Source organism: Brachyhypopomus gauderio, chromosome 11, assembly GCF_052324685.1.
Source record: "Brachyhypopomus gauderio isolate BG-103 chromosome 11, BGAUD_0.2, whole genome shotgun sequence".
NCBI classification, from domain to species: domain Eukaryota; kingdom Metazoa; phylum Chordata; class Actinopteri; order Gymnotiformes; family Hypopomidae; genus Brachyhypopomus; species Brachyhypopomus gauderio.
Window position 1 is genome coordinate 1,410,001 of NC_135221.1, and position 13,566 is coordinate 1,423,566.

Here is a 13,566-nt window from a genome sequence, read left to right on the forward strand (position 1 = left end):
AAGCGTTCATTTTGTTTCTCCTTTCTCGAATACCTTCGTGTCGTTACAGAATACACAATTTTTCTCAGCAATTATGCGCGTGTTTCCTTCCGTAGAATTAATTGTTTTAGCGCGGAGGAACTTGTTTAATTAAGATAATTGAAAGTGCGTTTTGGCACGCGCGTTTGTCTCGGAGAATGTTTAGAGGTGTCTGCATCATTCATTTTAATGAGTTTGCGAAGTTGTTTGTGTATCCGTACGGATTTGTTTTACACTACCACCTGATTTTCTCCCAGAGGCTTAGATCAGAAATTTCATTTTGTTAAATGCTAAAGCGCATTTCATGGTTTAAATCCCCGAGATAGGCACGAGCTCTTCATTAAGGCCATCAGCTCGAGCTCAGCGGCGGCACCGCCTAGAAGCGTCTCGCGGACGGTAGAGGGTCTCCTCATTCGCGATTTACATTTGCTTTACGTATAATCGATGTTTCTTTGCAGTGCAAATCTGGCAGGTGACATATAGGCTGTAAACCGTATGTAGTGATTTTCTATCCACTCTGACGTTTCTTTTGTGCCGCCAAAACGCTACGAAGTATCCAAATATTCAAACAGGTCATTTGGACTGCAGTTCACGCAGCTCGCAGATACAGATCAACGATCCGTCATTTACTTCTAGACCTGTGCATACCAATTAGCGAATGAAGGTTATTACCTCACCCGCGCTCTGCGCTTCTGTCTGGAGCCCAGCAGAGCACGACGCGAACCAACGAGATGTTATAACGGATCATTTCTTTCGCTGAGTGCGCATATGTCCACACACACACACACACACACACACACACACACACACACACACACACACACACACACACACACACACACACACACACACACACACACACACACACACAAACATACACACACACACACACATACACACACTCTCTCATACACACACACACACACACACACTCTCCACTCTCACACACACACGCACACACACATACACACACACACACACACACACACACACACACACACACACACACACACACACACACACACACACACAAACATACACACACACACACACACACACACATACACACACACTCTCTCTCTCTCTCACACACACACACACATACACACACTCTCTCTCTCTCACACACACACACACACACACACATACACACACTCTCTCTCTCTCTCACACACACACACATACACACACACTCTCACACACACATACACACACACACACACACACACCAACGCACACACACACAAACATACACACACACATTCTTAGAGTTTATATGGTGCTATTGAGGCATATTATTCCTCCTTGAAATAGATTGCTGGAGCATTGCTGTAGACTTCATTGTGAAGCCGTTCAGTGTTATAAATTCCCAGTGCGCTGTTTTAGAGACAAGGCAGTGCCAGATACAAACATAAATATTGATCTAATATTTTAAACACATCAAACATTTAATTTCATGAAACAAGCCGATTCTTGAATGTCTCACTGTGATTAGTAGGAAAGGAACAATCTGTTGACCTTTCAGTGTCTGATCTCATTCTCTTATTCTCTTTAAATATCAAACCCATTTTTCTCTAGTCTGTCATATTTGTGTCTCTCACCTGCCCCCCTCTGTCATTCTCTCTCTCTCTCTCTCTCTCTCTCTCTCTCTCTCTCTCTCTCTCTCTCTCTCCCTCCCTCCCCTCAAACAGACTGATTTCTATCTGCTACAGTTATGTGAATAAACGTTGCTATACCTTGATCAGGTACCAGGCACCAGGTACCAGGCTGAGCTTGTACAGATGTCTGTTATCCTTCTGGAGTGAACTGACTGCTTTCTGTTATTTAGTATGATTTTGGCATGTCACTGGATCACAAACAGTACATGTCAAAACAAACACCTTGTGATTCACCTTTCACTTCATCTCCTCGTGCTGCACCTACTGACTAACTCAGAATATCTGACCAAACGCTGCTCTGGATGTTTACACCAAAAATGTCTGAAGAATGACTTTATCTCTCAGTTGGTCCTTCTTCTGAAGAGCAAGAATGCTGAATTTCAGGCATTCTGTATACCAGACTTCAGTAATAGAATGAGCTGCATGTTTTGTGAGCAAAACATTAACTTAAGTTAGAGTTCTAGATCTGTTGGCTAGAGACGTTCTGATTTGTTCTAGATCTGTTGGATAGAGATGTTCTGATCTGTTCTAGATCTGTTGGCTAGAGACGTTCTGATTTGTTCTAGATCTGTTGGCTAGAGACGTTCTGATTTGTTCTAGATCTGTTGGATAGAGATGTTCCGATCTGTTCTAGATCTGTTGGATAGAGATGTTCTGATCTGTTCTAGATCTGTTGGATAGAGATGTTCTGATTTGTTCTAGATCTGTTGGCTAGAGATGTTCTGATCTGTTCTAGATCTCTGGCTAGAGATGTTCTGATGTCCTGTGGTGTTATATTCCCATCCTCATATGCGCTGCTTCACTAAAGTGGAGCTGTGAGGTTCAGTCATGTGCATGACTGCTGGTTGCCTTCGTCTGATTGGGTGGAGCAGGATTTCTGCTTTAGCAATATTCTAGCTTTTATTATTTTTTGTTTTGTGATATATGGGATATTTATGAACTTTGGGCTTTTCCATTCAATTAAAAAACTTTTTTTGTACACATTATTAAAATGAACAGAATCCCTAATGTGATCATTTTCTCTCTCTCTCTTTGTCTGTCTAAATGTAATTAAATTCAGTAGTGCTTTATTATAAATATTGTTTATCAAAGAATACAACTGCTACCAGTAGTAGTAATACCAACAATATTATAATTACAATACCTCTATTACCATAATTATTTCCACCATTACCTCTATAACTGATAATAATAATAAAAATAATAATAATAATAAAAATAACAAACAATAGTAACAACAATAACAACTACAATAATAACATTCTTCATAACAATAGTAGTAGTAAACATTATAAAAGTCACAACAATTATAATAATAATAATACAAACAATCATAATAACGATAACAGCAATAACAATAATACAAAGTTCTGTATCTCTGATGTGTTATATGGTGTCTCCCTGTCCCTCATGTCCCTCACACTGTAGATGAGTGGACATACTGCCCTGCCAGTGTGATGAACTCTTTATGTTCTCCTCATCAGGGAGACATTTGAACTCAAGGAATATGCCACTCTTTCTCTCTTTCTCTTTCTCTCTCTCTCTCTCTCTCTCTCTCTCTCTCTCTCTCTCTCTCTCTCTCTCTCTCTCTCTCTCTCTCTCTCTCTCTCTCTCTCACTTTTGTCTCTCATCTCCTTCTCCCTTCTCTTAGGCTCAGTAACCGAACATGTTACTTGAGTTCTTCATGGCCCGTTTACTACAGTCTAATCTAAGCCTCCTCTCTCCTTCTCTCTCCTCTCCTCTCTCCTTTTCTCTCCTCTCCTCTTCTCTTCTCTCTCCTCTCCTCTCTCGTTCTCTCTCCTCTTCTCTCTCCTCTTCTCTGTCTGTCTCTCTCAGTGTCTCTCCCAGATACTTAAACATTTTTAGCATTTGTTAAAACCATAATAATTTGATTTGATTAATGAGGTTATTTCAGACGTTCTCTGCTAATGGTGATGGTGGGTATGTTTGGTGACTAAAGGCCTAACTCTTCCTTCCTGGGGCTCCTGCTAGGATCAGAGTCTCGTCTTGCGCTTGTCTGCAGGTGACGAGATACGATAATCCTCTTCTAAAGCAGAAACCCAACGTGTGTGTGCTGACTAGTCTGAGTTGACCAGTCTGTGTGTAGGGCTACTCTAAGGATTACCAATGAACATCTACAGCGCACACACACACACACACACACACACACACACACACACACACACACACACACACACACACACACACATATACACACACACACACACACACACACACACACACATAAATATTGGAACAAAACCTACTGTGCAGGCTTGACAGTGGGGCGGGGCTAACAGTGAGGCGGGGCTAAGGTGAGGTTAATGTTGAGGCAGAACTAACATTGGGGTGGGGCTGATATTTTGAGGCAGGGCTAACATTGGGGCGGGGCTAATATTGGGGCGGGGCTAATATTGGGGCAGATAACTGGATCTGCTTCACTTCTTCATTTGGCTTTTCAGGTTTCTGGTTTGTTGCTTTATTCTGCTATTAAAAGCAATAAGTGGTTCAGAGTCTCCAAATAAACGCTGCTGACAAGAAAATGTCTGTAAAGGTTGAAATCCTAGAATCAAAGTAGAAGCACTATAAACTGGATAAGAGCGTCTGGACCAACCGAACCTCTGGACGTGTGTCCTTCATTTCTGAGACCTCAGAGGGATAAAGGTGGGAAATCCATGGCCAATCTGCAAGGGTGGGACCTCAGTGGGAGGGGCCTCGGAGGGAGGGGCCTCAGTGGGAGGGTCTGTGTGGGAGGGTCTCTGTGGGCAGGGCCTCAGTGGGCAGGACCTCAATGGGAGGGTCTCTGTGGGCGGGGCCTCTGTGGGAGGGTCTCTGTGGGCAGGGTCTCAGTGGGAGGGTCTCTGTGGGCAGGGTCTCAGTGGGAGGGTCTCTGTGGGCAGGGCCTCAGTGGGAGGGTCTGTGTGGGAGGGTCTCTGTGAGCAGGGCCTCAGTGGGCAGGGCCTCTGTGGGAGGGTCTCTGTGGGCAGGGCCTCAGTGGGCAGGACCTCAATGGGAGGGTCTCTGTGGGCGGGGCCTCTGTGGGAGGGTCTCTGTGGGCAGGGTCTCTGTGGGAGGGTCTCTGTGGGCAGGACCTCAATGGGAGGGTCTCTGTGGGCGGGGCCTCTGTGGGAGGGTCTCTGTGGGCAGGGTCTCAGTGGGAGGGTCTCTGTGGGCGGGGCCTCAGTGGGAAGGTCTCTGTGGGCAGGGCCTCAGTGGGAGGGTCTGTGTGGGCGGGGCCTCAGTGGGAGGGTCTCTGTGGGCAGGGCCTTGGTTTAATCGCAAACTCATGGTACACTCTTGAGAAACAAGAACAAAACTGAGAGAAAGTGTGAGATTGTTCATGTTTGTGTTTGTATAAATGTGTATGCTTTCATTTTCATAAAGGTGATTCAACATTTTCACATATGAAAGCAGAATATAAGAATATAATTTCCTACACTGTAAATAATATCAAACTGAATAAGCAATATTACATTTCATCAGGATTTATACATATATTCATCATATATTTATACATATGTTTATTGTATATTTAATTGTCATGGGTCATCAAATGAGCATCTCCAGTTACTATAGGTAGTGAAATATGAAATACGTATGTACATGATTACCCTAAATACACACACACACACACACACACACACACACACACACACACACACACACACACACACACACACACACTATATATACAAAAAAGAACCTCAAACACAAACACAGGTATCAATGTTTTCTTACTCTGGGTGTGTGTGTGTGTGTGTGTGTGTGTGTGTGTGTGTGTGTGTGTGTGTAGATCTCTTCTCTAACTGTACAGACGAGTGTAAGGCCCTGGGTCACTCTGATCGCTGTTGGATGCCCTCCTTTGTGCCTAGCGACGGTCGCCAGGGTGCCGATTACCGCAGCAACCTGCACGTGCCTGGGATGGATGCGGTGCCAGACTCTGAGGTATTTGAGGGTGAGGTGTCACTGGGCGACTGTCATCAGTCATTCTCCACCTTTGGCAAAGAGCCGCCGCTCCACCCACACCAACACCACCTCCAAGCTGCCACACTAGACAGAAGAGAGTTTGAAGCACTTCTCCCACATTTGTGCACGCCTTACAAAGCCATCTACCTGTGTGAGTATCCCTTACCTGTGTGATTATCCCCTACCTGTGTGAGTATCCCTTACCTGTGTAACTCCTACCTGTGTGAGTATCCCTTACCTGTGTGAGTATCCCCTACCTGTGTGAGTATCTCCTACCTGTGTGAGTATCCCCTAACTGTGTGAGTATCCCTTACCTGTGTGAGTATTTCCTACCTGTGTTAGTGTCTCCTACCTGTGTGAGTATCCCCTACCTGTGTGAGTATCCCCTAACTGTGTGAGTATCCCTTACCTGTGTGAGTATCTCATACCTGTGTGAGTATCCCCTACCTGTGTGAGTATCCCTTACCTGTGTGAGTATCCCTTACCTGTGTGAGTATCTCCTACCTGTGTGAGTATCCCCTACCTGTGTGAGTATCTCCTATCTGTGTGAGTATACCCTACCTGTGTGAGTATCCCTTACCTGTGTGAGTATTGCCTACCTATGTGAGTGTCTCCTACCCGTGTGAGTATCCCCTACTTGTGTGAGTATCCCCTGTGTGAGTATCCCTTACCTGTGTGAGTATCTCGTACCTATGTGAGTATCCCCTACCTGTGTGAGTATCCCTTACCTGTGTGAGTATTTCCTACCTATGTGAGTGTCTCCTACCCATGTGAGTATCCCCTACCTGTGTGAGTATCCCCTGTGTGAGTATCCCTTACCTGTGTGAGTATCTCGTACCTGTGTGAGTATCCCCTACCTGTGTGAGTATCGCTTACCTGTGTGAGTATCCTCTACCTGTGTGAGTATCTCCTACCTGTGTGAGTATCCCCTGCCTGTGTATCTCCTACCTGTGTGAGTATCTCCTACCTGTGTGAGTATCCCCTACCTGTGTGAGTATCTCCTACCTGTGTGAGTTCACCTGCCCCAGTATAGTTATAACCAAGGATGACACAATTAACTTGATTTATTCAGCAACCAACAAAATATTAAACACTAGAACTATTCTAAATCAACACAAGATAAGACCCAATGGAACCTGACATGGCAACCAGTGCAGGTTGCCTTATGGTGCAAGAACGAAGAAAGGAAAAATCCACAATCCTCTCCCTTTATACCCACAATCCTCTCCGTTTAGACCCACAATCCTCTCCGTTTAGACCCACAATCCTCTCCGTTTAGACCCACAATCCTCTCCCTTTATACCCACAATCCTCTCCGTTTAGACCCACAATCCTCTCCCTTTATACCCACAATCCTCTCCGTTTAGACCCACAATCCTCTCCCTTTACACCCACAATCCTCTCCCTTTACACCCACAATCATCTCCCTTTATACCCACAATCCTCTCCGTTTAGACCCACAATCCTCTCCCTTTATACCCACAATCCTCTCCCTTTACACCCACAATCCTCTCCCTTTATACCCACAATCCTCTCCGTTTAGACCCACAATCCTCTCCCTTTACACCCACAATCCTCTCCCTTTATACCCACAATCCTCTCCCTTTATACCCACAATCCTATCCGTTTAGACCCACAATCCTCTCCGTTTAGACCCACAATCCTCTCCGTTTAGACCCACAATCCTCTCCCTTTATACCCACAATCCTCTCCCTTTATACCCACAATCCTCTCCGTTTAGACCCACAATCCTCTCCCTTTATACCCACAATCCTCTCCCTTTATACCCACAATCCTCTCCGTTTAGACCCACAATCCTCTCCCTTTACACCCACAATCCTCTCCCTTTACACCCACAATCATCTCCCTTTATACCCACAATCCTCTCCGTTTAGACCCACAATCCTCTCCGTTTAGACCCACAATCCTCTCCCTTTATACCCACAATCCTCGCTTTATACCCACAATCCTCTCCGTTTAGACCCACAATCCTCTCCCTTTATACCCACAATCCTCTCCCTTTATACCCACAATCCTCTCCCTTTACACCCACAATCCTCTCCCTTTATACCCACAATCCTCTCCGTTTAGACCCACAATCCTCTCCCTTTACACCCACAATCCTCTCCCTTTATACCCACAATCCTCTCCCTTTATACCCACAATCCTATCCGTTTAGACCCACAATCCTCTACGTTTAGACCCACAATCCTCTCCCTTTACACTCACAATACTCTCTCTTTACACCCACAATCCTCTCCCTTTACACCCACAATCCTCTCCGTTTAGACCCACAATCCTCTACGTTTAGACCCACAATCCTCTCCCTTTACACCCACAATCCTCTCCCTTTACACCCACAATCCTCTCTCTTTACACCCACAATCCTCTCCATTTACACCCACAATCCTCTCCCTTTATACCCACAATCCTCTCCCTTTATACCCACAATCCTATCCGTTTAGACCCACAATCCTCTACGTTTAGACCCACAATCCTCTCCCTTTACACTCACAATACTCTCTCTTTACACCCACAATCCTCTCCCTTTACACCCACAATCCTCTCCGTTTAGACCCACAATCCTCTACGTTTAGACCCACAATCCTCTCCCTTTACACCCACAATCCTCTCCCTTTACACCCACAATCCTCTCTCTTTACACCCACAATCCTCTCCATTTACACCCACAATCCTCTCCCTTTATACCCACAATCCTCTCCCTTTATACCCACAATCCTATCCGTTTAGACCCACAATCCTCTACGTTTAGACCCACAATCCTCTCCCTTTACACTCACAATACTCTCTCTTTACACCCACAATCCTCTCCCTTTACACCCACAATCCTCTCCGTTTAGACCCACAATCCTCTACGTTTAGACCCACAATCCTCTCCCTTTACACCCACAATCCTCTCCCTTTACACCCACAATCCTCTCTCTTTACACCCACAATCCTCTCCATTTACACCCACAATCCTCTCCCTTTACACCCACAATCCTCTCCCTTTACACCCACAATCCTCTCCGTTTATACCCACAATCCTCTCCCTTTACACTCACAATCCTCTCTCTTTACACCCACAATCCTCTCCCTTTACACCCACAATCCTCTCCCTTTACACTCACAATCCTCTCTCTTTACACCCACAATCCTCTCCCTTTACACCCACAATCCTCACCCTTTATACCCACAATCCTCTCCCTTTTAAACCCCCAGCATATCAAAGGGACAGCAGTTACATAAACCAGGTCAACCATTGGTATCCAGGTTAATGGAACAGACAACAGGGTACAATTTCACACAGTACATTTCCACCTTTGGGGTGAAGTCTACAAAGTTTCTCAGTTAGTGATGTAACTCGTACTCTGTAGCTTTACCACTACTCAACATGCTGAAAATGAGAATAAACATGCCACACAAACACACTGATATAACCAAAACACAAATGGTCCGTTTTATCCCACTGCTATGGGAACGTCGACATGTGTTGGCCCCTGTGGTTTTATGTAGGAACAACATATTCTGCAATGGAAACACATCCCACCACTCCTACAGTATCACAGACAGAATCACAGACAGCGTGAGAAACAGTATCACAGACAGGAGCAGACAGGTGTTTCTGATGGACACATGTAGAGATGTACAGCTTGGTGGTGGTTCTGTTGTCCTGTTCTGGTACCCACTGCTAACCCCTGCAGTCCACACAGAGCAAACAGACATAAATCATGAAGTGTTTTTCTCATCTGACATGGTAAACCGGGTGTAATGATACTGATGACTGAGATGGTCCATTTCTTATTTAAAAGGCTGTATATATATATATATATATATATATATATATATATATATATATATATATATATATACCCAAACCTTTGGCTAATTTGTCTTTTTTACTGCATATGCTAGTTTGAAAACATTTAAACCCTGGTTAACTGAACAGCCTCTGAGATACTCAGAGCACAGGGACCCTGAGGTGAAGTTCATGCAAATTGTGATTAGTTTTATTTTGATAAACTCGTTCAAATGATCTTCTGTCTTTTACTTCTTGATTCTTTGTTGTTCTCTTCCTTTAATTCACTAATATGTGTGTGTGTGTGTGTGTGTGTGTGGAATGGTCTTTTATCTGTTATTTGTGGTTACTGGAGATCGACTCTTCCCAAAATAAACGGGAAAAAAATAGCTGGGAAAAGTTGGAGTCACCAGTCTTACATCTTGTTCAGAAACGGAGATACGTTTACAGAAAGAGCATTCATGGCAGAACATATCAATAATCAGCTTAGACACGCCCAAGGAGAGAGAGTGGGGGGGTGTGGGGGGGGTGTAGGGGGGGTGTAGGGGGGGGGGGGGGTGTAGACTGACCTGATGAGGATCTTCAGACTGCTGAGTCTCTGTCTCATACTAGATGGGTTCAGAAAGAAGTGGTATAAGGAAGAAGGAAGATCAGCTGTGTGTGTGTGTGTGTGTGTGTGTGTGTGTGTGTGTGTGTGTGTGTGTGTGTGGGTGGGCGTGGGTGTATGTGGGTATGTGTGTGTGTGTGTGTGTATGAGTGTGGGTGGGTGTGCGTGGTTGTGTGTGAGATTGCGCTGTGTGTGTGTGTGTGTGTGTGTGTGTGTGTGTGTGTGACTGTATGTGAAATAACTGCTCATCTATGTTGTCTGTGTAGAATTTATCTTGCTGTAAATTTATCTTGACATTTTCAAAGTAAACAGCTATAGGAGAGAACATGTATTGTATTGTTTTGTTTTTTGTTCACAATCCATTCTAACCGGAATATTTTTCATTTCACAGCGCGGAAAAGGATTTGTTAGCTCCTTCCGCGTGGATATACCAGAGACGGCATGATGGTTCATGATGGTTCATGATCAGTCACGCTGATGGTGAGAAGATGAAGAGAAAAGGGCCTCAAGCATCAAGTCCAACTCCGTTTCCTGAGCTGTGTAGAGAGGGAGAGAGAGAGGAGGAGAGTGAGGGAGTGGTAGAGGAAGGTGGAGACAGAGAGGTGGAGGTGGAGACAGGTGGAGGTGGAGACAGAGGTGGAGGTGGAGACAGAGGTGGAGGTGGAGACAGGGCAAGTTGATGCTGGGTGCAGGAACCGTTGGATTCTCAGCAGGACTGAGTGATACAGGAAGTGAGAATCTGAACTGCTAAAAAACATGAGGAAGAGGAGGATGATGAAGACAACAAGCAGACCAAGAGGATGACTGTTTCTCTTGGGTCCTGTGTGTGCCTGTTTACAGCACTACTGTACAAACAAACACAAGAAAACACACACGAAACAACAGAGATACATTCACGAAACCCTTTAGTCGTGTGATAACACTCCACACCAAGAAGCCAGCTGTACAGGAAACTGTTTGTGCATTACAAATGCAATATCACTCTTTTAAACATGACTGTTTTTCTATCGTGTGTGTGTGTGTGTGTGTGTGTGTGTGTGTGTTGTGTGTGTGTGTGTGTGTGTGTGTGTGTGTGTGTGTGTGTGGTCAGGTGTTTTCCCTAAAACTATTCCGACATTGTTATTATTTTTGGTTTCCTCCCGGATATCTGCTGGAGTGAGTCATCTCCACGGTAACGTGTGCTGTGGGCGGGAGGGTAGAGGTGTGATCAGTGCTCTCTCCAGCACTGCGTAGATTATATCACATGTGACAAGTCTTAACTGTACTCTTTTAAACTTCAAAATAAATATAAACCTATATATATATATATATACATCTACCTATATATATATGATGCGTTTTTTGTTTGTTTTCTGAAAGCGAGTTCACCATTCGTGCTGTGTGCCAGTGTCCTGCTCTCTGAGTGGAGAGAGCTTGCTTTGACCATCTACTGGACATTAAGTGACAGGAAGCCTTATCTCCTCCTTATCTCCTCCTTATCTCCTCTTATCTCCTCCTTATCTCCTCCTTATCTCCTCCTTATCTCCTCTTATCTCCTCCTTATCTCCTCCTTATCTCCTCTTATCTCCTCCTTATCTCCTCCTTATCTCCTCCTTATCTCCTCCCTATCTCCTCCCTATCTCCTCCTTATCTCCTCCTTATCTCCTCCTTATCTCCTCTTACATCCATCCCTTCCTTTTGGATATTGAGATTCATGTAAAACAGTAATAATCTAGATTTGAATACTTGGTAATTCTGTGTTATTGTAGCCAAAAAATGAATTTTACAGGGAGAGGCCAAATATGGAGGCTATATCAAGAACTAAACACACAAACATGCACATTTACAAACATGCAAATACACACACACACACACACACACACACACACACACACACACACACACACATATCCTCACCCCACCCTCCAAACCCAAACACACACACACACACACACACACATACACACACACACACACACACACACACACACACACACCTCTATCTGAGGAAGGCGACCAATAAACTGATATGTAAGCTGTGATTGTCTCCGGGTGTTTATTCTCTCAGTGTAGATGGGCAGTGGAACTAAATTCACACATCACGCAACCCCTAACACTAACCCCTCACACTAACACTAACCCCTCACACTAACCCCTAACACTAACCCCTCACACTAACCACTAACACTAACCCTAACCTTCCCCTCACACTAACCCTTCACCTCACGCAACCACTAACATTAACCCCTCACACTAACACTAGTCTTCCCCTCACACTAACCCCTCACACTAACACTAAACCCCTACACTAACCCCTAACACTAGTCTTCCCCTCACACTAACCCCTCACACTAACACTAACCCCTAACACTAGTCTTCCCCTCACACTAACCCCTAACACTAGTCTTCCCCTCACACTAACCCCTCACACTAACACTAACCCTCACACTAACACTAACACTAGTCTTCCCCTCACACTAACCACTAACACTAACCCCTCACACTAACCTCTAACACTAGTCTTCCCCTCACACTAACCCCTCACACTAACACTATCCCCTCACACTAACACTAACCCCTCACACTAAACACTAACACTAACCCCTCACACTAACACTAACCCCTCACACTGACCCCTCACACTAGTCTTCCCCTCACACCAACACTAACCCCTCACACTAACACTAACCTTCCCCTCACACTAACCCCTCACACTAACACTAACCTCTATCACTAGTCTTCCCCTCACACTAACACTAGTCTTCCCCTCACACTAACCCCTCACACTAACCTTCCCCTCACACTAACACTAACCGTCCCCTCACACTAACCCCTAACACTAGTCTTCCCCTCACACTAACCCCTCACACTAACACTAACCTTCCCCTCACACTAACCCCTAACACTAGTCTTCCCCTCACACTAACCCCTCACACTAATCCCTCACACTATCCCCTAACACTAGTCTTCCCCTCACACTAACCCCTCACACTAACACTAACCCCTAACACTAGTCTTCCCCTCACACTAACCACTAACACTAACCCCTAACACTAGTCTTCCCATCAAACTAACCCCTAACACTAGTCTTCCCCTCACACTAACGCTAACCCCTAACGCTAGTCTTCCCCTCACACTAACCTCTAACACTAACCCCTCACACTAACACTAACCTTCCCCTCACACTAACCCCTAACACTAACCCCTCACACCAACCCCTAACACTAACCCCTCACACTAACTAACCCCTAACACTAGTCTTCCCCTCACACTAACACTAACCCCTAACACTAGTCTTCCCCTCACACTAACCCCTCACACTAACACTAACCCCTAACACTAGTCTTCCCCTCACACTAACCCCTCACACTAACACTAACCTTCCCCTCACACTAATCCCTCACACTAACACTAACCTTCCCCTCACACTAACCCCTCACACTAACACTAACCCCTAACACTAGTCTTCCCCTCACACTAACCCCACACAGACAGACAGAGGCATTATGTTCAGCTGCTGTGCTGTTCTCACCTCAAAA

General features: G+C 45.0%; 1 protein-coding gene across 1 annotated transcript in view; it reads left to right on the forward strand.

The window, feature by feature from the left end:
* pcdh10b (protocadherin 10b) overlaps nucleotides 1–12,066 on the forward strand; it is a 17,407-nt gene extending 5,341 nt beyond the window's left edge. The window contains exons 4-5 of the mRNA XM_077021025.1: nucleotides 5,470–5,621; nucleotides 10,440–12,066. Coding sequence (XP_076877140.1) covers nucleotides 5,470–5,621; nucleotides 10,440–10,493 — 206 coding nt within the window. The 3' untranslated portion in view covers nucleotides 10,494–12,066. The remainder of the gene's footprint in view (nucleotides 1–5,469; nucleotides 5,622–10,439) is intronic.
* Nucleotides 12,067–13,566: the final 1,500 nt, after the last annotated feature.